We start from the raw sequence: 24,608 nt of genomic DNA, 5'->3' as shown, positions 1-24,608 counted from the left end.
TCAGCTATATTATGATTTAAATCAGATTTTGCTCCTCTTGTCAGAAAGTACAACAATTGCTTGTTGATAGGTTGTGATGAAAAGGAGTCTACTCCTTGGGCTTGAAACTTAGCTCCATTACTCACTGGATGTGTGACTGCCTCAATTTACTCTAAAATAAGGATTTGAATAGGACCTACTACTACTGTAAGGTACTATTGTTATGAAGATTAAATGAATTGATATGTATAAAACCTTCAGAATAACAACTGGACATAAAGCGTTCAAGAAATGTTAGCTAATAGCTTTCTTCTCTGACAATCGGTTTTGTCAGTTGGTTCCCACTAAGTTGTGGACTTTTTCCAACCAGGACCAGATATCTTGTCTTTTGATTTTCATCCACTCCCACAACATTCTAGGGCTTTGTCCAGCGTCTGGCATGAATGGTAGCACAAAATGAGAGTTAAAAATATGCTTTTGAATTAAATAATTTCTTCCCTTATGGATAAAGATAAGAATCTCAAGATCTTAGCTCGAAGACTAATGTCCATCTCTCTGCCCCCACCTGTCCCCACTTTAAAAAAAAGCAGGCCACTGTCTCCAGTTTACACCCTCACTCACAGTTCCATTCACCTTCCCCTTTCCTAATCAGAGGGATCTTGGGGTGGGGCTTCAAGGATCTTCAAGGAGTTTGAAGGGGAGGGAGCCTGGAACCCTAGACTAGCTGTGACAAGTCATGGGTGGGATTTGGTAGTTCAGAAAAGGGGGTACCATACCAGGAATGGGGGATGGGAGTGATGGTGAAGTGGAGTGGGCTAGTTCAGGATGGACCAGAAATGAGACATTGAGGAAAGCCAGAAAGGACTGGTTGGCGGAGTGGGGGGGGATGGGTGGGTGATGACTTGTGAGGGCACAGAAGCAAAGGCAGGTGATTGGACGAGAAGGAGAGTTCTAGTTGCCAAGGCAGCGACTAGAGGAGAAGGTCTTCAGTTGAGGAGAAGGTCTTGACTAGAGAAGGACAGAGCTCTGGCTCCATTCGTTCTCCAGTAGAGTCTGTGCATTGACCCCCAGATATCCCTGCTGACGTGTCACTGGGGAAAGGCTTAAGCCTTCCTGGGCGCCACCCCTCCCCGCCTCTCTACCCACCCGCCCCCTGAGCCCCGCCTCCAGCACTGCCCGCTGCTGCCTGCCTCAGCCTACTCCACCACATCACCAGCTCCCTGAGGTGACCACAACATGGCTGCGGCGCCTGGGCTGCTCTTCTGGCTGTTCATGCTCTGTCCCACCTGGCGAGTGCTAGGCCAACCGGACCCAAGCACCGGCAGGCGCTGCTCGAAGCACAAACTCTGTGCAGACAACGAATGCACCGGTGAGTGAGCAGGCGGGCGGGCGGCCCGGGGTCTCCGACGTGGCTCTTCGGGGCTGCATGGGGCTCCGATCCCCTGGTCCCCAGCCCCGCGGGCTGGGTGTTTCATTTTTCTCTACTGACTGAGGCGAGCGTTGGGAAACACGATTCCCCAGGGACAGCTCTCAGTTTCTTCCCTTCCAGGATTCGCCTAGGATCTCAGTGGGTGATGGGGTTGCACGCGCCCGGGGCTCCCCACGCTGTAGCAGAGCGCTTTTCTGCCCCCTGCCACATGGACCTGGGCCAGTGCGGTATCAGGGCAGATGCTCTCCAAGGCTCTGTGGCCCTAATCCCAGTGGCAGGTTGATGGTGGGTCTCCTTGGGAAAGGCTCACTGGCCCCTTTGTCCTTTTGCTGCACTGGAGATTGGGCTGGTTTTGCCTTTTACCAGGGAGTAGAGTTTAGGCTTGGGAAGAGCACCGAGTCCAGGCACGCAATGTGTTCCAAGGTCTCGGCCCCCACTCTGCTTCAATCCTGTCATTTCTGTGCATAGAAGCCTCCCTTCATATTTGAGGTAGGGTAGCAGGTGGGCCAATAATCTTTTGCTTTTGAAAGAGGCCAAGCATCTGCACCGGCCACCTGGGAACTGCAGCCTCTTCTGTGTGCAGGAAGCTGACAGAATTGCTTCCTAGTCCTGGATTGGAGGTGGGTGGTGGGGAGGATGTAGCCATTCAGATTCAGATGAAGAGGTTTGTTGCAATAACAATAATAAATACTCCAAGATTTTTATAAGCCAATTCAGTTTTAGACTCAGTCGCTAGTGTTGTTGGAACCTCTTTCCTCTATATATTTACTGGCCCAGAATACTTCTTATGGCCTCCCGCTTGGTTTCTAGTAACCTTGTAACTTGATGAACGTGTTGTCCATAAATTGTAAGCAGTACATATTTTAAAATATTCATGCTAAAAAGGCCAAGAAGTTTACCATTGAGCTCTTTATGCCTAAATTGGTGTTACCAAAAACAAATTTTATAATTTGAATTGTTTGTTCCACTCCAATAAAGAAAAAAGTTGTCTCCAATATATGTTAAGCAGTTCCTAGAGGTAACCCTAAGGCTGGAGTAAATAAACACTCAGAGAAGCAAAGCAGCTGCCATGATATTTCCTTTCAGTTTTGCTATTCTTTGCTATCTAGCGCTATCCTACGTGGGCTACCTGGACAATCTCATCACTGATGCTTCTTCAGTACTAAGACATGGTGTTGGTAAGGTTCAGTGGGGTAACATAACTTGAGAAATGGCCTGTGTCCAGACAGATGTGACCAAACACAACAGGTGGGTCTGTGTTGTGTTGTAGGAAGTAGTGAGGTATGTATGTCAGGTGTCCTTGTGTGCCTTCCAAATAAGTGCTCAAAAAAAAAAAAAGAACTAAATAGGTGCTCCATAGTATGCATTATGTTGTCACCTAATATATTACTGATTTGTAAATCCTCAATGACTAAGGGGGAACAAGAGAAACATTGCCATTTCCACTTGTGATGAGAATTCCCCACCTTAAAGTGTCTCTCACCTTCAACTTGGCCTCTTAATATATGAATTAGGATGCTGACAATTCTGAAAATAGTCCTATTTTAGCTTCAAAAAAACAAGTTACCCTCTCCAAATCTGTGTTTGTTTCTCAGACATTATATTTTTATAAAACACACATTTTTGTGTATTTTACTGTTAATTGGCTTTTAGAAAAAGTGTTATTTCCATTTCTTTGTGCTTTTTACATACATCTATTGTCCATTTCGTCTTAAATCAGAAACTGTGTATTTGGTCAACCAAAAGAAAAATGTTGCTTCTACCAGTTTCTACATCAATTATGATTCTAGTCCTGCATTTTAAGCATGAAGGTATTTCCTGACCTTTTCTCGCAGTTAAACTTGTTCCTTGTCAGATAGGATACCCACTTTTTATTTTGTTTATTAAAAAAAAAATACGAATGAGGATGTTTTGAAACAATCTTAATGTTGGATATAGTCAACAATATTTGCTCAGAGAAAATACATTTCCTGGTAATTTACCCAGATCCTGAACACAGAGACAGCAACTCTGCTGCAAATGAAATTGACAGTGTTTACGGCTGCATGGTAGCACTTGCAGCCACTTAAAGGTAATGTCTTTTAGCGGTTAGTTCAAGTTAATTAACCCCTTGGGGGTTCCTGGACATTCTAACCTCTTCCCTATTACCTCTGCATGAAGCCATACTTAAGCCTGTCCGTGTCTACACTTGGATTTACATATTTGCAAAATGAAGCTTTTTATGATTATGAAACAGAAAAAAAATTGAGGCCTGCAAGAACCAAGAGTTTCACTGAAACCAGCCATGGTTGGTGGTAGCCACTTTGCTTTTTATTTCTCAGCACAGAGAAAAATAGAGAAGCTTTCTTTTCCCTTGTCTAATTGCAGGGAATATTGTATTTTATAGCAATTAAATCTCTAAGGATTTTAGATACTTTGAGCAGGTGAATTAAACGTGATTCCAGAGAGTACTGGAAAAACTTGATTTTTGTTCATAGTGGGATTCATGTTTCCTGATGAGTCAATATGGACTGTGAAAAATCAAATCCTAATGTTTGTTTTTCTTTTTTCAATGTTTGTATACAGTGTTAATGTATCGAGGTGAAGCTCTTGAAGACTTCACAAGCCCAGATTTTCATTTTGTGAATCTTAAAAAAGGTGACCCTGTATATGTCTACTATAAACTTGCAGAGGTATCACCAGAACTTTGGGCCGGAAGTGTAAGTAAAAGTTTGACAGGTGTTATATTCTTACTTTTGATGGTTTTTTTAGCAGTGTAGATTTAAATGACTGATTTCTTGGGGTCTTTGTAGAGTTAACCTGACCTCTTTGCCAGGCCCTGTGCTCCTAACACGCCTTAGGCCTGGCACAGCATAGAATGTCAGGAGACTTTCTGAAACAGAACTGAACTGGTTTTGGTTGCTACCCCTCACATCAAGTTCCAGAAGGCTCTACACATCATAAAGGTTGTCATGGTGAAAACCTGACAATTCTTAGCTCTGCTGCTTCGAAAGGGAAGGATTCATGGACATTAGAGTTAATCCTGTAAATTAAATCTGAGATAGTAACTCAGGCATGCATATTTAAAGTTGATTTTTTGTGTATTTTACCTAATCATTTGTGCTGTTTTTACTCTAAAAAAGCAGAATATTATGTTCATTATGTGCTTTTTTCCCCCTTTTTTTCTTTTTTTGCAACTTCTGGGTCATCCATTTCCTATGTGGATTGTTTACTTAAAATAGTAGCAAGGGTCTTTGATGACTGTAGGAATGTTCCAGTTTAGAGACATTCCAGGTTGCATCCTTGAAAGTTCTCACCCTAAATAAAACACCACACAGCAGAAAATAAGAGTAATCCCTATGGGAAAACTAGTTTCATTTTGCTGCCATTTCTGATTCTTAGGGAATGATCTTGAAACATGGTGCCTCTAGGTACAAACTTTATATTTAGACAGAGTCCCAGTTGCAGTACTCCATATAAAGAACCATCTATTGTTTCTTTCAAGTATACCAAATAGGATTGGTAACCTTTAAACTTGGAACTGTTTTTCCATGTACCTAAGTGGCATTTTTCATGTAGTAGTCGTCTTTCTCCCCTTCTTTGAGCTTTTGGATAAATGGGCTTGATTTACATTTTCTCCTGTCACATTGTAGCCTGTTAACTATGTTCATCCCTAGGACTCTTGCGATTCTGGGTGGCAGCAGTCATCCTGTCTTCCTGAGGAGCCCTGCTTTCAGCACCTGACCAGAAAGGATCTTTGCCGACTGATGAGTGTTTGGGTGGCACTTTGTTTGCATTGCTCCTGTGACATTCATTTGTCTTCTTTGCCTTCAGTCAGGTTGTGTTTTATCTTAGCTCCCTATAAAGTGAAAAACTCAGTTAGGAAAGGACCCCTGTCTAATCCATCTTCCTTTTGAATATTTCCTTTCAGGGCAGTGGCACTTAAGTGCATTTGTTCTGATAGTAGCTTATGCAGAATTTGTTCTCTTGTGGCAGTTCTTTGCTCCCCACCCACAAATAAAATCAACAGCACCTTGGCAGGGATGATGTATGGAAGCAAAATTAGATACAAAAATTATTTCCAGTCATGAGCCTCCATGATTCTGCATCATTTTTTTTTCATATCACAAGAAATGGGATACCACCCAGTGTGTAATTATGGAGCTTTATATAATCTATGGTCTCAACTGACACAGATTAAGAAGAGATAAATGTGTTTTCTTTCTCCATACAACTTTGTTTTTTTCCCTTTTCCAAATTTAACCTTAATACAATTTTCATCAGAAGGGAAAGTGTATTTCCCCTCAGACTCGCCTCTCATGTCATGAGTGTTATCCTTAGGAAATTAAAAACTCTTTAGTTTTAAAAATGATTCTCCTTTCAAGTTTTTAGTTTTCATTCTGCAATGTTGTTAGTTTTCTAGAGTCTCAGACTTTATCTGCAGTGATGAAGCTTTTAATTGCTCCATCTTATCTAATCTTCATGGCAGTATTCTATGACTAATACTGGCTCTCAGATGGTTTCTAGATATAACAAGAACATTCATGAATGGGGATATTTTAGAGGTAATGATAAAAGATGCCTTTTTTAATTTTCTTTTTTGGGCATTTGATTTGCCTATGAGTTTCCTTTAATTATTGGCAAGAATCTTCTGTTCCTTTTAGTCAGTAGTTAGTAATAAGAGTGTCTTTCTCAAGGGGAACTTTGTATACCTTTTGTACACTTTATGTAACTTCATATAATTGAGCTGTTGGTGCTGAAAATAAATGGGGTTCTTTTCTGCAGAGGATTTATTTTGGGTGAAACTGAAGCTTGATATGTGGTTTCATATTCATTATATTGTAATTTTATTTTCTCCCCAAGTACTTGTAAAAGTAGATTTTGAAAAAGCTAGGAAAGCATATACTATCAATACATTTGCTATAGTGGTAATACATTTTAGAGATTTTGTATTGTTTTTACTTGTTAATTTTTATGACTGTTGTGTATTGGTTAAGAAAGACATAAATATTGGTTTATGAGCAATGCTACAAAATGTACAGGTAAATTCTTGATAGAGGTTATTTGGAATTGCATTTATAACCAGCTTTGATTTACATAGTTTTAACCATATAATATACAATAATCTCCTATGCAGATCCTTTATTTACTTCAGAAGTCTTAACTTTATATTCTCTGTGTTGAGAATTAAGCTAAATGTAAAAAAGAAAACTTCAGTGGTTGGAAATGTTGTTTTAACAGTTCTGTACTTAATTTTTATTTGGAATAATAATCTCAGTGTAATTGTTATAGCAACTTTCTTTCTTGGTTATAACATATACCTATCTATTATGTGTATATTATCTGCCACTTCTGAGAAATCTCTTATTTATATTCCTTGTGCAGAATTTATTTGATATTTGTATCTTTTGCACTATAGGTTCGCCGTATTTTTGGATACTTTCCGAAAGATTTCATCAAGGTAGTTCGTGAATATACTAAAGAAGAGCTACAAATTCCATTAGATGTAAGCTATGAATTTTTTTGTTCTCAATTGTAAACTGGCTTATAAATCCATCAGTTATATTCAGTTAACTGCTTCTGAAACTTTTATAATGTATTTGGGGGGCAATCTAATATTTGTGTATCAGATTTTCATTTGAAATCAGACTACCTGTAAAAAAAAAAGTTTGAAAGGCATTCAAGGGTGATTATATTATAATCTGAGAGTTGTCTAATATATTGAAACAGATATTCTTGTAGAAGGCTGTTTACTCAACTATAGGGCTTTTCTCTTCTGTTTTATATGTGAAAAATAAATAATATATTTGTACTTGACTGTTAAATTTAAGAGGAAAATAATTTCATTTTACAGACAAAACTCATAGTTATTAGACATTTTAAGTATATTTACGTTAAATTAATAAACTCTAACTTTTATACTAGGCTAGAAATATGTACCTACAAAGGTTTTCCTATTCTTAGTCATATATGGGATCATAGTCATGTTATAGATTTGGAAAGGGGGACCTGAGCATTTCAGGTGATGTTCACTCTCAGATCTTTTAAGGCCCCAACTGCTTCCTTTATACAACTTTCCTGTATGGTGCTCTGACTTAAATTGATTTTGTGACTGAAAGGATTTCGTGTTCTAGAATTCTCACTTCAGCTGATTATTTTCTAGAGTTTTAAATTGTGTATAGTAATTGATGCCCACCAACACTGAAACATCTTTGGGCAGCTCTTTGTAGTGGCTGTAGAATATGCAAGCTGCTAGGCTAGGACAGTTCTTAGATTAGATGGGCTGAATGGATAAAGTCATCTTGTTTGTTGTTGCTGTTCCTAAAATTTCTTCATAATCTCAGGGGCCATAAAATCACTTCTGTTGCTTTTTGGACTTCATTGTTGGTAAAGAGAGTTCTTGGGATTTAAGCTGTGACAGCAGTTCACTGATTACAGAGAACTCATTTGTTTTGAACTCTGCCTTCTCATTATATTTCCCATTACATGCATCCCTCATGGCTTAGAAATGCATGTGATAGGGAGAGGAAATCACTCATCCCTACTACATTGAACTGCCTCCCCCACCCCCGGAACCCCCGCAGAATATTATGAAGATTTAATTAGGAGATGGAATTTTTTTTTAATTTCTATTCATACTATGGCTCCTGTTATATCAATTTGCTTACTAGTGGCAAGAAGGAAGACTAGATAAATATATAGATAGTCCTGAGAGAGATCTTAGTGACTGTGAAACCCTAATGAAGAGAAAGGTGTATACCTTGTTGAATCTTGTTTTCAGTTTGTTCTTGTGGTAATAATAATGTGAGGAGCCTCCTTAATATCATTCTTTATTCCATCAAATGTACTTGTATCTCAGTAAGATACTTTAAAACTGATTCATCTTTCTCAATGCTGCAGGATCTTCCAGCTTCTCCTGAGCAAATGATTAAGAGTTAAATTTCTGAAACATAGGTGTAGATATTAAGAGCTGGAGGATCCTATAAGTGATACCTTGCCTTTCCCTACTTATGTTCAGGGAAAATTGAGAGAGACCCAAGAGTCAGGCAGTTGGAGACCAAATTGTCACCATTTTTACTCATTATGCTTTTCAAAGAATATGACCCATGTTAAAAAAAAGAAAGAAAGAAAGAAAGAAAGAAAAAAAGAACGAAATAATAGACTTTCTAACACTGTAGTCTAGAAAAAGACAGATTTACTAAGCCATAGATGTAGTTAGCCAATGGGGGTTGGAGGAGGGTAATCTGGTTGACCCCAAAGATTCTTTAGAACCAATCCTGAATTTGGGAGCGTGGATGAGTTTGCTTTTGTGACACTTTGTTATTGACACACTAATGTTTTTTTTTCCTTACAGGAGACAGATTATTTTGTCTGTTTTGATGGTGGAAGAGATGATTTTGATAATTATAATGTAGAAGAACTTCTAGGATTTTTGGAATTGTATGATTCTGCAAATGAAGATTCTGAGAAAGCTATAGAAAAAGTGGAACAATTTCCTGAAGTCTCCCAGGATGTTGAACCTGAACCTAAACCAGTAGTATCGAACTCAGAGCGCATTGAAAGTGCATTCTCAGAAAACACTATGGATCTTGGGGAACAATTTTTGGCTCAGAAGAACCATCCTCGTGCAGACAGTCAAACAGATAATGCTCAGTGTGAACAAACTTCATTTGAACTTTTTGAAGAAATACTACCAGATGAATTGAAAGTGCCAGAAAGTGAAAGCAACAAAACCAGCAACATTTCTCAGGTCTCAAACGAACAGGAGAAGACTGATGCTTATAAACTTTTGAAAAAAGAAATGACATTAGACTTGAAAACCAAATTTGGCTCTACTGCTGATGCATTTGTGTCTGATGATGAGACGACCAGACTGGGGACTTCAATAGAAGATGATTTTGATGATGAGGAATTGGATGCTGATTATTATGCATTTGATAAGGAAGAAGAGGAGAATGAGGAAAGCTTTGGGGAGCTCCCGTTACTAACCTTTATAAATGAAGAAGACATGAAATTCACAGTGGAGTTTGGAGTGGAGAAATATTCAATAGGTGAAGAGCAGAATTCAAATGAAGAAGATAAGGTTGAGGTAACTCTGCCCCCGGGCATCAAGGATGATGATAAAAATATACTGACAACCTTGGAGGATACTTTATTTATTGGCACAGGTGGTGATGAGAAAACAGATATGATGGATTTGGAGAATTCTTATTCAGAAGAAGAAACAGAAGATGAGGAAGCTTTAGTCCCAGATAGAAAAAAGAAGAAACCACAAGCAGCAACAGATTATATTTATCCTGAAAGTGCAGAATCTGGTCTTTTCGTGGAAACCTCTAAGACAGATAATGATGAAGAGCCAAAAGTGGACATCGAACTTCATATTAAAGGAAAAGAGACAGATGTTCAGGAGATGTTTAGGTTCCACCACAAAGTGATGTCAATGACCTCTATAGGTAAAATCTTCCCAAATGTCATTTAATGTGTCTCAGGTGCTGAGATGCTGAGGCAATGGGGCAGACTTCACCAGCAGTCAAATTCATACACCAATAGTGAATGGAGGGCCTGGGGTTATAGCTCAGTGGTAGAGCACTTGTCTAACATGTGAGGCACTGGGTTTGATTCTCAGCACTGCATACAAATAAATAAAATAAAGGTTCATCAAAAACTAAAAAAAAAAATTAGGCAAAAGCTTAAAAGAATAGTAGTGAATGGAATCTCAGGGTTGAGAAAGACCTTAGAAGCAACTGGTCCATCTTCTTAATAACTGCATGTTGGACTCCTGCTGTTTAATCAAACGTACCCCAGGCTCATGTAACTCATACTGAAATTCCACCCCTACAAGCTCTCAGTTCTAACTGGAATTCTACCTCATTCACAGAGCCTCAATGCAGGTCTGTACCCAATTCCCTTTAGTCTCTCTTGGTATTACTGTGTTCTTTTTAAATAGCTGTCATCTGTCCATTCAATACATAATTGTTGAGTATCTCTGCCAGGTGCCAGATGCTGTGTTAAGCCTTGGCTCATTCCACCTGCAAATCTGCAAACCAAGACTCCCTCTCTTTCAGCTTTCCTAAAATTTTAAACACAAAGTTTCACCAGCACTAAATCCATGTTTGTTGAATGTGACCCTGTCTACATATCTCTGGTTTTAAAATTTTTCCTTGAGTTAATATTGTTCTGGTAGCAGTTGTATGGCCATGGAAGTAGTGGAGAGTAGACTGGAGATTGTTCATTTTATAATTGAAGGGTCTGACAGCTCTAATTAGGATTTTGAAGTTTTCTTCTCTGTGTTAATTGTCTTTAGGAGAGCCACATATTCCAGGCACTGTGACTCATATATTTAGTGAAACACTCGATGAATATTGAAACTGAAGAGAGACAATTCTTATTCTATAACATAAAATAAAATAGCCATTTCCCCTTTCAATTTTAGAGCTACTTATAACAGAAGGTACTCCTGTTGATGCTGCTGATACAGAAAACCAACTAGCAATAAAGGTAGAAGAGCCAGCAGATGCCACCCTTTTGGACAGCATACTTTTCTTGTTACATTCATTCTTGCTTTATTTGTCTAAGATGGTAAGTTTGACATAGTTTCTTCATTTAGAATGTTGATTATTTATTAGTTTGTAAGTGGCTTCTGGTCATGAAGTGAAGAACTTAAAATGTCTTTATGAAAATGACTCCTGACCCTTTGAGTAGATAGCTCCAGAAACAAAAGCCATAGGGGTGTGGCTTAAATGGCTACCTGGTTTAGCACATGAGGAAGATTTGCTGTCTACCAAGGCTGGTCATTTGCACACCTGTAAAAACTTGGTTCTTCCCCTCAGAACCTTTCTTTCTGGCAGGGAGATAACAGCATTCACTTGAAACACAGTAAGATAATGGCAGAAAGAGAGGTATTTATTTGATGGTAGAACATTATTGTCCATAAATGCATTTATTATGGTTGGAAGGGTGATCAATACGGTCATAAAGTAGTTGAGATGTGTTTGAAGCACTGGCAAAGGGCAAACAGGAGTCTGACATGTGGTTTGTTGTTGATTAGACAGGCTGGGGTGGAAGACGGAGGGGGAAGCTGGTAGTCAGAAGAAATGTGTTCAGAGAAATGGAAACATGAAGAAAAGGATATTTGGGGAGGGCAGGAGAATGTGAATAATTGGTGTTGTAAAGTGTGAAGTTGGAAGGGGATGGTCTGTTGGAGAGGCCAGCAAATCTTAAAGGAAGTCATGAGCCAAAGTAGCATTAGACCATTAATAGTGGGGATCCTTAGAAAGTTTTAAGAATGAAAGGAATTAGGTTAGATCTGTTTCTTAGAAAGAGTCACTTAAGGCTGATTTTTCTAAAGAAAATCATGATCCAAACAAGATATTTAATCTGTCTAGAAGCTTATCTAAGCATTTTAGGGCTTACCTCCCCCCATTGGTATTTGTTGATATTGGACTTTTAAAGTTTAATTATAGGAATGAGAAAGCTTTTAGAGGTTGGAGGATAAGATGGTCCTAGGGCCATTGTGACAGTAATCCTCCTCAACTGAAGTTGTTTCCTGTAGATTGTTTTATTTCAAGGCTTGTGTAAGAAAGATGATGATGTTGTTTTCCTTGTAAAATGTATAAATGTTGTAGCCAGGTAGATCTGGTTTCAAATCCCAAGGTTATCATTTAGAAGTTTGGGCAAATAACTAAACTTTTGAAAAAAGTTTTCCTCATCTGAAAAATGTAGATAATGCTTACTCCAATCATAAGAATTTAATGATTTGACAAGGTAAAGTGTCTGGTGAGGTGTCTGGCACTTTGAAGGGTTTTACCCCCACGCACCCCCTAATTCTCATGTAGGCAGTCAGAAGGTGATATAAAGACAATGAATATACCTGGGGAGGAAAGACCACCAGGGTGGAATAGATGTGGTGGGGAGAAACAAATCATTTTTGAGTTGGCTCCATGTTTGTTCATGATGGTGGCAGCCACCTGAGTAAGAGGTATATACAAGCCAGGCAGTTAGAATAATGATATTTCCAGTGATTAAAGCAGTCTTCCACAGTCATAATTTGATTATCAGAATGAATCAGCATCACTTGGAAAGTTAACAGCCTCTCGATATGGGAAGGATTACTTTATTCATATTTTTAGGTATGCACAGAGCCCTCCTCTAGGTCTAGGTCGGGTGACACGAATGTGGTGCAGGTATGGTCAGTGATTGTAAGGTGATAGGTAAGACATAGATGTGAGTGGTAAAGAAGAGGCACAATGTTAGGAGACTGATTTGAAAGGAGATTTCAAAAAGGCATTTTGATGGCCCAGTATGTACAGGACATTGTGTGAGGACTAAAAGAGTCTAACAGGTGTAAGGCATGATTGTGATTGTTGAAAGCCTTAAGAAAAGGACTTAACAAATATATGCAAAAATTATGAACAAGTCAATGTAAAATCTTAATCAAGTAGTATGATATCTGATAGGACTGGAGAGTAATAGGCTCTGATGTGTTTGGGAGATGTGCACCAATCAGATTCATTGATCAACGGAATCTTAGTATTATAAGAAACCTTGGAAGGCTGCTAGTCTAGTTTCTCATTCATTGCTGTAATTTTCTTTACTGTGGCCCTGACGAGTAGTTATGAGGCCTGTACACCAGTATTTCCTAGCATGAGTCACTCTCTTACAAGGCTATATGATCTTCTGTTGTCTAGTTCATCCTTGTATTGACTCCAAATTTTCCTTCACATGATTTCCTCAATAAAATTGAATTCTTTTCTACATAGAAATCCTTTAAATATTTGAAGTTATATCTTAATTTAAAAATTATTTTTAGTATTTTTATCATGGAAACTTTCAAATAAGAGCAGAGAGAATAGTAGGGGACTATAGGTAACCATAACATACTGTACATTTCAGAATACTAGAAGAAAAGATTGTGAAAGTTTTACCATAGAGAAATGATGTTTGAGGAGGTAGATATATTTAACCTGAATTAAACATTACATAGTGTATACATGCATCAAAATGTCATGTTACCTACTTCAATAATTGCAGTGTTTGTTTCTATGTACTAGTTAAAGAATAAATTTAATTAGAAAAGCTTTAAAGAAAAGCATAGAGAATAGTATAATGAACCCACGGGCCATCACCCAACTTAACAGTAATTCCTTGATAGCCAATATCAGTGAGGTTTTTTTTTTAATTTGTTCTAATTGGTTATACATGGTAGCAGAATGCATTTCAATTCATTGTATATAAATGGAACAAATCTTTTCCTAGTTGTACACAACACATGTGTAGTCCTACATGTACCTTGGGTAATCAGGTTCATCTCATTCTACCATCTTTCCTATCCCTATGCCCCCCTCACCCGTCCTACCTCCCCTCTGCCCAGTCAAAGTTCCTCCATTCTTCCATGCCCCTTGCCACCCACCTCACCCCCATTATGGTTCAGCATCCACTTTCAGAGAGAACATACAGCTTTTGGTTTTTGGGATTGGCTTACTTCCCTTAACCTGATATTCCCATTCACCCACAGATGCCATAATTTTTTCTCTTTTAATGCTATAAGTAATATTCCATTTCATATATGTACCACAGTTTCTTTATCCATTCATCTGTTGAAGGGTTGGTTCCACAAAACTATGGAATGCTTCACAAATGTGGGTGTCATCCTTGCTCAGGGACCATGCTAATTTTTTCTGTATTGTTCCAATTTTAGAATATGTGCTGCCAAAGCAAGCACACTCTGAGTTTTAACAAATGTAGATACCCATGTAAAAACTACCATAATCAAGATATAGAACAGTTTTTTCACTAGAAAAGGGGTTTCCTTGGGATCCTTCCCAGTGAGTTCCTTCACCACCTGTTTCAGGCAACCACCGATAAGTTTTTTTTAAACTATAGATTCATTTTTCCTACAGTACTATTTCATATATATGCCACTATAAGTGGACTCATATCTAGGAGTGCAATTGCCTCCTACGTTTAATGTATGTTTTTATCTTATGTGATACTGTCAAGCCATGCTAAAAATGACTACAATCATTTTATACTTCCACCAGCAATTTAGGAGACTTCCACTTGACTTCATCTTCACTAGCACTTGGGCCATTCTAGTGGGTATGTCTTTGTGAGTTTATTTCCTGATAATTAATGATATTGAGTGAACTTTTTTTTTCTTTTGAGATAGGGTCTCACTAACTTGCTTACGTTCTTGATAAGTTGCCAGCCTCAAACTTGGGATCCTCCTGCCTCAACCTTCTGAGTTGCTGGGATTACAGACATGTGCCATGATGCCTGGATCAAATACTTCTTCATGAGCTTGTTGACCATACTGTTTTTGTATGTCAACTCTCTCTGGCTAGCTGGAATCCAGACTTCTCTCAGCTCAGTGCCAACTGTGGGACTGGTTAGCTTATAGTTGTTCTTGGCCCTCGAAGGTACTGCTTAGAATGTAGCCCTAAACTGAAGACCACCTCCATGCGGATTTCTGGAACTCTTTTTCTTGTGGCTCCCATCTTTCTGGTAGTTTTCTCTACATATTTTTGGCTGCTTAATCTCCTGGAACTCTGGTCTCTCTCTCCTCAGTGAGACTGTTATGCCCCATTTGGGTTCCCCTTCCCAAACTGAGGTCTAGAGGGTGCCTCCAGGTAGAATGCTCACCTATTTGTTCTCCTGCTCTTAGTGGTGACAGTTGCATGTCCCTTGTGGCTTTCTATCTGAAAAATAGCTCTTTAAAAATATATTTTGACTGGGCATGGTGGCACATGCCTTAATCCTAGCGGCTCGGGAGGCTGAGACAGGAGGATCACGAGTTCGAAGCCAAAAGTGAGGTGCTAAGTAACTCGGTGAGACCCTGTCTCTAAATAAAATACAAAATGGGGTTGAGACTAGGGATATGGCTCAGTGATCAAGTGCTCCTGAGTTCAATCCCTGGTACCAAATATATATATATAACTTTTTGCAATAATTGAAAAAAATATGTTTGTGGGACTTCTAGGATATATTATAGTTTTGGTGAATAAATGACATCCCCTGGTACAACAATTTAACCTGTTTTCTCTATTGCCTTTTTTTTTGGGGGGGGGGGTGGTGCTGGGGATTGAACCTCAGGCTCCATGCATTCTAGGCAAGTGCTGAGCTAACAACCTCAGCCTCTGTCTGTTGCTTTATATTTCTTGCAAATTGGTAGTCAGGTTTAGGTTCAATTCAGAATAGTAAGGTATTCTTCTAGCATTATCAAATGATACGCAAAGGGGCTTGAAATATTTTTAACTTTTATTTGTCAATATGATTATCATGCATTTAAAAATATTTGGTGTGTTTAATCCAATTAGGAATAGTAATTGTTCTTACCTGATGCTCCATTTCTCCCCCCTTTTGCCTTGTAGAAGCCTCTTTATCTTGGCTCCTGGGACCCTTTGCCACCACCTAGTGGTCATTGTTACCTATTTCCCTTGCTTTTGAAGTATGAGATGTTCCAAGTTCATCTTAAACATTTCCTGTCCAGACCTTGAAGGAACTATTTCTCTAAAATAACTTTGGTTCCTTTCAATAGGAAGTCATATTTAGAGGCTACATTCCAAGTACTAGGATTCCTTATTGCTCAAATTGACTGTCATTTGTAGGCCTTTTTAGTGAACAAAGCTCAGAAATATGTGGGGGTTTTTCATCATGTCATTTAGATAATTCCCATGAAAATTCAGGATGCTAGAGATTTTACTTCACTTCATATATCTTAGATTTGTGTTTTCTTTCTCTGATGTTGGAGTTCCAGTTTTCAATGACATCAATATAATTGTTTACAGTATTGTGCCACTTAATGACATTTTGGTCATTAGTGCATAATAATGGAGCTAAAAAATTCATGTCACCTAGTATTTTTAATATCTTTTCTGTGTTTGATATGTTTAGATATATAAACATTTACAATGTTACAATTGTCTACAGTATTCAGTATAATAATATCTTATAGGTTTTTATCCTCAAAGCAATGATATACCATATATGAATACCTATGTGTGGAAATGACTATATTTTCTAGGTTTGTATAAGTATACTCAATGATGTTTGCACACTGAAATTGCCTACTATGTGTTTTTCAGAATTTATTCCCATCATTAAGCAACATACGACTATATTTATGTTATTTAAAATACTTTCAGAAATGTATTCCTGAAATGAAATGAAATTATCTTGTCTTTAAGCTATATCCCACTAAGGTGTGTTTGAAATAACTCATTTCTGTGGTTTGTCACCAACTTCATATCACAGGTTGTTTCATTTTTGCTTTCAATATTTAGGTATTACTTTTTAAGATGTTTTAAATTATTTTACAATTATTTAAATATTTAGAAGAGCCAAAGTTAATTTTTAAAAATAAGTTGTTTCTGTTTTTTTGTACTGGTGATTGAACCCAGGGCTCCTATCCACTGAGCCACATACCTTGCCTCTTTATATTTATTTAGAGATAGTTCTCACTAAGTTGCATAGGGACTTGCTAAGTTGCTGAGGCTAGCTTTGAACTTGTGATTCTCCTGCCTGATTTTGAAAGAACTTGATGTTACTCTCTTTTATAGTTAACTTTAAAAATTTATTTTATTATGTATTCTGCTATTAAAAAAAATAAGCAATTGAGAAAAGGGATATGTAGCTCAGTGGTAGAGCACTTGCCTACCATATAAGAGGCCATGTGTTCAATCCCTAGCACCATGAAAAGAAAAAGAAAAGAAAATGATTTTTACATCTAGCTATGATAGGTTTATATAGGTACTGGCTTCACCTTCCCAACTGAAACAACTAAAATAAACATGAAAAAAAACCCACAAACATAAAATTTGAAGATCAAGCAACATTGAAGATCAAGCAACAAAGAATGGTTCTGGAAACATAAGGAGCAAATGCTATGAGCTCTATAGTTGTCCCAGCTTTTACTATGTTAAGAGATTCCCAAGCCATGACAAAGAAGGGGAAGTCAGGCAGAACCAGAGGATACCATGAATTGAGAGATGGTGCTGAGATTCCAGGAAAACCAAAGTGACTAGAATTCACAGGGTGGAGTAACAAAAGAAGGTTGCTACATTGAGAGACAATTCTGGAAATTTGTGAAAGGCTCCCTGAGTGTTCAGCAGGGTATTGATCAGCACATAAGTGTGATGAAACTGCTTAGCAAGTCAGAGAAACAATCTTAAGTGATTAGCTAACACAGGGACCAGAATAGCACCTGAAAAAAACTATCTAAGGAAGTTGGGTAGAATAATCAGAAGGGTGTTACCTCGGACTGACTGTTATAATTTATGTCATACCTAACAAATATTCAGACCCAAGAGACTCAAATTGTTTCCAGTAATTTAACTGTATACAAAATATTAAGAAAAGTAATTCGTAATGTATGGCATCGAATCAAAGCTTACCAGGCATGCAAAGAAGCAAGAAAAATACAATCCACAATGATGAGGAGAAGAATCATCCAATCAAAGCCAACTGAGAACTGGCGGAGATGTTAGAATGAGGTAATGTCATTTTTTTAAAGTTATGACTATTATATTTCGTGTGTTAAAAAGGTAAAAAGAGATATAGAAGATATATTTTAAGAAAATCAGACTTCTAGAGTTGAAAATATATGATAAATACAGTGGATGAGATTAATGCCAGAATAAGCATTGCAATGAAATTGTTAGTGAACTTGAAGACAAAGCAAGAGAAGTACCCCGAATGAAACACAGAATATAGTGGAGTGATACCTTTAATATATTTGAAGAGCAATAATGTTGGCCGATAATATCGTGCCCAGTGAAATATCTTTCTAAAATGAAGACTTGTACTGACATACAAGCTGAAAGACAGCAGATGGAAATAATGGAATAAAGGAGTAAAGAAAATGGTTACTGTGTGCATAAATGTTTAAAATAATTTTTCTTATTTGAACATTTTAAAAAGTCATTGACTGTTTAAAGACAAATATCAGTGTAGTATGGGACTTAGAAAACATGTAAAGTAAAATACATGACAACAGTATAAATCTCAGAAGGGTAGTAATTATTTTAACGTTCTTATTGAATATGTGAAGTAATATAGTATCATCTGAAGGTAGATTGTGACAAATTAAAGATGTATATTCTAAACTCTGAAGCACTAAGATTAGAAAACAGAGTTATAGCCAATAGAGGAATAATAAGCCAATAGAGAAATCACTAAAACATACCGATAGTGGTATTTCTGCAAAAGAAGACAGAAAGAAAGAAAAGAAAAAGAACAAAGAACAGAAGGAACAAATAGAAGATGTACAGCAGTAATCCAGGGACAGGTGAGCGTCTTTCCTTCTGGAGTCCTTTCATTTGGACTCTTCCGCTTGGCTCTCCTTGTGCTGTCCCCCGCTGGGCTCCGCAGTTGGTTCTTTCCGCTCCCAGCCCCACCCCTCAGCATCCTCCATCTGCTCACTGCAGTCCGCCCAGTGGCTTCCTCTGATGACGCGTTTTACATGCTTTGGGCAAAAAGCGCCTGCGGTGGAGGAAGGCAAAGTTCACTCCCAGTACGCGCCCCCTGTGCTGGGTCCTCCCAAAGTAGGAAACAGTGAAAGACAGGGTCCTGTGCTGTTCTGCAGGGAAGCATCACTTCCGCTCAGCTGTCCCTACACCATGGACTCACAGTACCTGCCACTGTGCTTCCCCGGGGGACCCGGAGCTCCTGGGACCCCTGTTGATGCTCTACGCAGCCCTCATAGCCAAGCTACTGGAGGTGATGGTCCCATTCCCAGGGAGGGACCCCAGCTCTGGCAGGCGGCGGGTGGCTGAGTTCTGGCGGAGTGGGTGCACTGACTGTCGCTGCGACGGAGAAATGGAGTGTGTCAGGCCCAAGGCAGGCAGGACGTGACTGTATTGTTAAGCGAGGCCAGTAAGAGTGGACTTGAGCTTTCCCCACTTGCACTTTTTTTTTTTTTGACGGAATAGAGGTGACAACCTCATGGTATGTTCCGAAATGCAGCCAACAATCCAAACAGCTAACGTTACTACAGGTTTTTTCCCTAGGGAGACTGCTGGGGAATTGGGCCCAAATGACAGTTATCTGGTATTACCTGTAGAGGGCGGTGAAAACGGAAGAGTAGGCAGGTGTTTACTACACTGCCTTTGAGCAACCATTTAAAATTAGGCTTTGAATTTTATAGAAGGATGTTAAATTCAGAGAAGTTTATCTAAGCCAGTTTTCAAGAGTTGTCTGAAATTACATGTCACTTGTCTGTTTATATAAGAGTGGAATGGAAGTAAGATTTAAAATCTTATACATATATCATCATTGTTTTTATTTGTTGCCATAAAATTAATTAGTTCTTTCATATAGTTAAGTTTTTGTCTTAAATGAATTTTTTAAATTCTAAAAACCAGGTTATCAGAGAAAAGAATGATCCAGAGGGATTCTAGCCAGGTGTTAGACAATGTGATGATATAGGGCCTGTTACAAACTGGAAATGTATGCTCAATTTAAAGTATTTAGATTCGGGCTGGGGTTGTGGTTCAGTGGTAGAGCGCTTGCCTAGCATACATGAGGCACTGGGTTCGATCCTCAGCACCATATAAAAACAAAACAATGTGTCCACCCTAAAACTAAAGATACATAAATAAATATTTTTTTAAAAGTATTTAGATTCATTATACTTGAAAACACTGCAAGAGAACAAAAAATATGAGACTGCCAGTATCCTCTCTCTTGAAGAAGCTATTGGAAAATATTGAGGAGGTGGTTTTCTGATGAGGAGGTTGGTTTAGAATTGCCATGATTCTTTGTGACTGTTTTGTTATAAATTTAAGGTTTCCCATTTTTTCTAATTTGTCTGTTTCAGCTGTTTACTACATTGCCTGATGATACTCAACCTGGGCCTGATTTTTATGGACTACCATGGAAGCCTGTAGTTTTCACTGTTTTCTTTGGGATTGTATCCTTTCTCATTTTCTTTTGGAGAACTGTTGTTGTTGTGAGTAAATTGACTTACTTATACCTTAGCACATAAGCACAAGGATTATTTTATATAGTCACTGCCCCCCCCCTTTTTTTTTTCTTTTTCAGTTGCTAAAACACAAATTAGTGGTTTAAGTCAAACTAACCTTATAAAATAATTTAGTGTGGGTGCAGTTGGTAGAACTGGTAATTCTTACAGCCATCCTAACCAGTAGTTTCATATGTATCAGAAGTCTTAAAAGTGGGATAAAAGATGGGATAGGTTAGATAAATATCCTTTTATGTAGCATATATGTCTAGTAGTCTATCTTAAAGAAATAACTATGCTTTGAAGATTTTGGTAATGTTTTTCAATGGAACAGTGTATTAGATTGAAGACTTAGCACAACATAATTTATTTAGGGGTTATTGTATGTTTGATTAATGGAATAGTAGGCAGATTTATTTATTTCAAAGCTTTGAGGTACAGAAAATGCTCACAATTAAATGTGAAGTGGGGAAAAAAGCAGAAACTAAGATTTAAATGTTGATGAACTGTATGTTAATATAAACACATATAAACAGGGGGAAATGCTGCAAAGAAATACAGTAAAATGAGAAAAAGGAGATGAGATAATTTTTCCAGTCTTTTATATAAATTTTCCCAGATTTTATGATTTGATCATATGTTCAGAAAATACCTTTTTATTTGGAAGTATAGATTATGTGTTGTCCAAAAATCCATTAAATGTTTTGTTCATTAAGTTTTTTTTTTCCTGAGCAGAATTAGTCTATGTCTGTGTGTGTACATATATGTATAAGTGTGTGTGTGTGTGTGTATAGGCTTATACATACTTATGTTTGTACTGTAGGTTATTCTGTTTCATAGTTATTTAACATAATTGGAAGAAAATTATTTTAGGTAAATGAACTTTGCATATGAAAATCCTAACATTTAAAGAGGCCAAAAGCATTGGATACAAATCTTTTCAAATCTGAGTGTTCTTTTTCTGATTTCTTAATTATTTCAGACATATCGTTGTTAAGATAAGTTTCCTCTCCTTGTACAATTGAGAGTAAAATCTCTTAAAAAGTATTCCCTTCTTAAATAGAAGAATCGTTTGCCTGGATTCCTGTGAGGAATTTTCTAATCTCATTGAACTTTGTCTCAGCTAAAAGGAAAAAGGAAATAGAAGGATAAAGAGAAGGGAAAAACATGAAACCATTTTATATTTCTCTCTCTTGTTTCTTTCATTTCAAGAACTGCGGTACCTGTTTCTCTTTTCACTAGGTTATGTGGGATCTGGTTCCTAACTTGTTGCTCCTCAGTTTCAGCATTTGACTTTGGAACTTTAGTCCCTACCTTAGATGACTGCTTTTATGCTACTTCCCATTTTCCTCTGTTGTCATTTTGAGTAAAAGGTTAGCAAGGCTATGACATTAAAGAAATGTTCATTTGTTTCTGTGTTGGAGTTTTCTGAATGCAATTTCCTATTACGAAGATCCCATGGATGATCCATGGACACATCTGAGTATCCCATCACCATTAATAACATAAGTTTGAAAGGACAAGTAATATGCTAAGTTACAAAGAAATTTAGTGATGTTTTAAAAAAAATTCTGCTTAGGTTTTATTATCAGGCAGTTTATTGCTGTCTTTTGGAAATGATTGTTTTTGTCCTTTCCAGAATATGTTAATTGTCATTTCTCTTGTTGCTTGTGCATTTTCTTCTAGCAGTCTTCCCTTTCAGATTTCTTGCTATATATTTAGTGGTTTGCAGAAATAAGATGATGTAGCCTCTTAGTTTCTAAATTCAGCCAATAGCCAAATTTAAATTGGAGTTCTAAGATGTTTTCTGGTGAGTGAAAGTGGCATATCTTAGTACAAAGATTATGCCTTTAATATTGTTTCCTCAGATTCCTTTTGAATAGTCATTGTTTCTAGACTTTATCCTGGTTATTTAGAATTGTCAAGTAAATGATTTTGAAGACACACACACACACACACACACATATACACACACACATCTTTACTGTGAAATAAGGTACATATCTTAGTGTTTTTATGTCAGAGGATATTTATGAAATCTCACTACCAATTAAATTTAAAAGGCTTGTTAACTTGTTAACTTTACTTATTTTTAATCCTATAAATTATTATCCTGAACCAGAATGTTATTAAATTCTCACTTGGTTATGATTCTGACTGTTGTTTTAGGAATGCTGTTTCTATTGAGCATATGTTTGACATCAAATTTAATCTTTTTTCTCTCTTCTAGGTAAAATATAGAGAATATCAAGGTAAATTTTTAGGTTTCTTAAACTTGTAATAACCCTTTTTATTGGTGTTTGTTGTGTGTTTTATGTATGTTAGAAATAGATACAGTGACTTTTAATGTCTATTATCTTTTTTACCTCCTGAAAATTTTACTATTCCTAGGTTGCTAGCATGGATAATAGAGTAGATGATGATGGTTCCAACTCTGAGATAGGAGATAAAGAGGAGGAACAAATTGTGGATAGGGAGATGATGATAAGTTTTAATTTGGGGCAGATTAACTTTGAATATTGATGTAATGCAGATGTATTACATTTGAAGAGTATTTCTATGCTAATTATTTAATCATGCATTAAGTAATTGAGTAGATAATTTAAAGAATGGTAATGTGAATCAGTATGTTTTCATTTCTGTTTTTCTTTGCAAAGAATGAAATGATTCCATTTTCTGAAAAGAAAGTGTTTTGAGAAGGGAGGAATATCAAGCTACAACACTTTACTGTATTTCCCATCTGTGAAATAAGCTTAAATTGAAATATCATTTTGGATGGGAGGGGTACCTGTGATTGAACTCTGGGGCACTCTACTGAGCCACATCCCCAACCCCCTATATTTAGAGACCAAGTCTCACTTAGTTGCTTAGTGTCTCGCTCTTGCTGAGGCTGGCTTTGAACTTGGGATCCTTCTAGCTCAGCCTCCTGAGCCACTGGGATTACAGGTGTGCACCACTGCACCCAGCAAAATATCATTGTTCTTATATTTTTCTTAAATTTTAATAATTTTTATACTCTTATTGCTAATAAGCATAGATTGCTTTTTAAAAGCATAATAGTTATGCTAAGAAGTATTTACTCATAGTACCATATAACATGTCTTTGCTTTTAGTAGATTGAGTAATTGAATTTCATTTAGTGATTGTAATAATCTTGTGTATTTCCCCCTTTTAGTCATTGAACAGCAAATTTCCAAAAAGATGAACAATTTCATGAAAGAAAATGAAGAACTAATGCAGAAATTGTCAAATTATGAACAGAAGGTATAATATTTTTTTTTTGTTTCTTTCTCCCTTGGTTCTAGCATGAATCATTTCTACCTGTTTTAATTTTAAAATTGTATTTTAAAATTTTTGTTTCATTATTTCCTACAAATCATCCAAATTCTAAACAGTCATATGTATTAAGTACTGCTTTCTTCTGGAAAGGGTCACTTGTCTGGAAGTAACTTGTATAGTAGCACTATAATTTGTGTATCTTAATTCTGAATGCTTTATTTACATAGATGAAGGAATCAAAGAAACAGGTCCAAGAGACCATGAAAAAAAATATGATTCTTTCTGATGAAGCAACTAAATATAAGGTAAAAATCCCTTCTTTGGGGGGAATTACATTCTAAACTCAAAAGTAAATGTAATGAGTGAGTAATATTGACACCTTTTTTTCCAGGATAAAGTGAAGCTTCTTGAAAAAGATAAAGAACTTCTGGATGAGAAAGCTAAAAGTCTTCTTGTTACGTTAGCATCTGAGAGAGAACAGAATGCTAAGAATCAGGACTTGGTACGAGTTTCGCTGCTAAGTGTTACTGCAATTTGGCTTTTGAAATATTTTGTTAAATTGGTTAAGTTGAACTTAGTCCAGCTGTTAACTAAAGTAAGATTAGGAGTCAAGGAAGTCGAACCCACTTCTGCCCATTTTGTGGAACTTTTAAGTACTGATACAACAAATTATTTTTATGGGCCTAGGAAATATTTTTATTCTCAACCTTGGATAATTTTCATATTGCTTTGCTCTGCCCTTGGAAACATGCAGAACAAGTAAAAAACTATTGTCCAGTTGAACAGTATTTGTTTACTTTTTACTTGAAAGAGTAATGAATTAATCAATTTTCTGTACTTAAAAAAAGTTTACTTACATACTTCATTTTCAATTTCTATAAGTTTCTGTAATTACATAAAAGTTGCAAAAGATAGTAGAGAGTGTGTTCTGAAATATCCTACCCCCAAGTAAGCTTGATCACCCAGCTGAGGTAGTATTTATCA

The 24,608-nt window shown here is 37.1% G+C and overlaps 1 protein-coding gene, 1 long non-coding RNA gene and 1 other non-coding gene across 3 annotated transcripts in view; 2 read left to right on the top strand and 1 right to left on the bottom strand.

Annotated features, from left to right (window-relative positions):
* The first annotated feature begins 1,215 nt into the window (after nt 1-1,215).
* Nucleotides 1,216-24,608, top strand: part of LOC144252087 (transport and Golgi organization protein 1 homolog) — a 37,645-nt gene continuing 14,252 nt past the window's right edge. Inside the window, exons 1-8 of the mRNA XM_077794650.1 lie at nt 1,216-1,348; nt 3,974-4,107; nt 6,807-6,893; nt 8,742-9,818; nt 22,585-22,597; nt 23,521-23,609; nt 23,852-23,929; nt 24,016-24,126. Coding sequence (XP_077650776.1) covers nt 1,216-1,348; nt 3,974-4,107; nt 6,807-6,893; nt 8,742-9,818; nt 22,585-22,597; nt 23,521-23,609; nt 23,852-23,929; nt 24,016-24,126 — 1,722 coding nt within the window. The remainder of the gene's footprint in view (nt 1,349-3,973; nt 4,108-6,806; nt 6,894-8,741; nt 9,819-22,584; nt 22,598-23,520; nt 23,610-23,851; nt 23,930-24,015; nt 24,127-24,608) is intronic.
* Nucleotides 10,881-20,335, top strand: LOC144252121 (uncharacterized). Its single transcript, XR_013342915.1, has 2 exons — nt 10,881-10,966; nt 20,202-20,335. It is a non-coding gene; the product is annotated as an uncharacterized LOC144252121 (long non-coding RNA).
* Nucleotides 14,002-14,108, bottom strand: LOC144252220 (U6 spliceosomal RNA). Its single transcript, XR_013342933.1, has one exon. It is a non-coding gene; the product is annotated as a U6 spliceosomal RNA (small nuclear RNA).

The sequence above is a fragment of the Urocitellus parryii genome, unplaced genomic scaffold (assembly GCF_045843805.1).
Source record: "Urocitellus parryii isolate mUroPar1 unplaced genomic scaffold, mUroPar1.hap1 Scaffold_37, whole genome shotgun sequence".
NCBI classification, from domain to species: Eukaryota; Metazoa; Chordata; class Mammalia; order Rodentia; family Sciuridae; genus Urocitellus; species Urocitellus parryii.
This window is presented reverse-complemented; position numbering and strand designations above follow the sequence as displayed.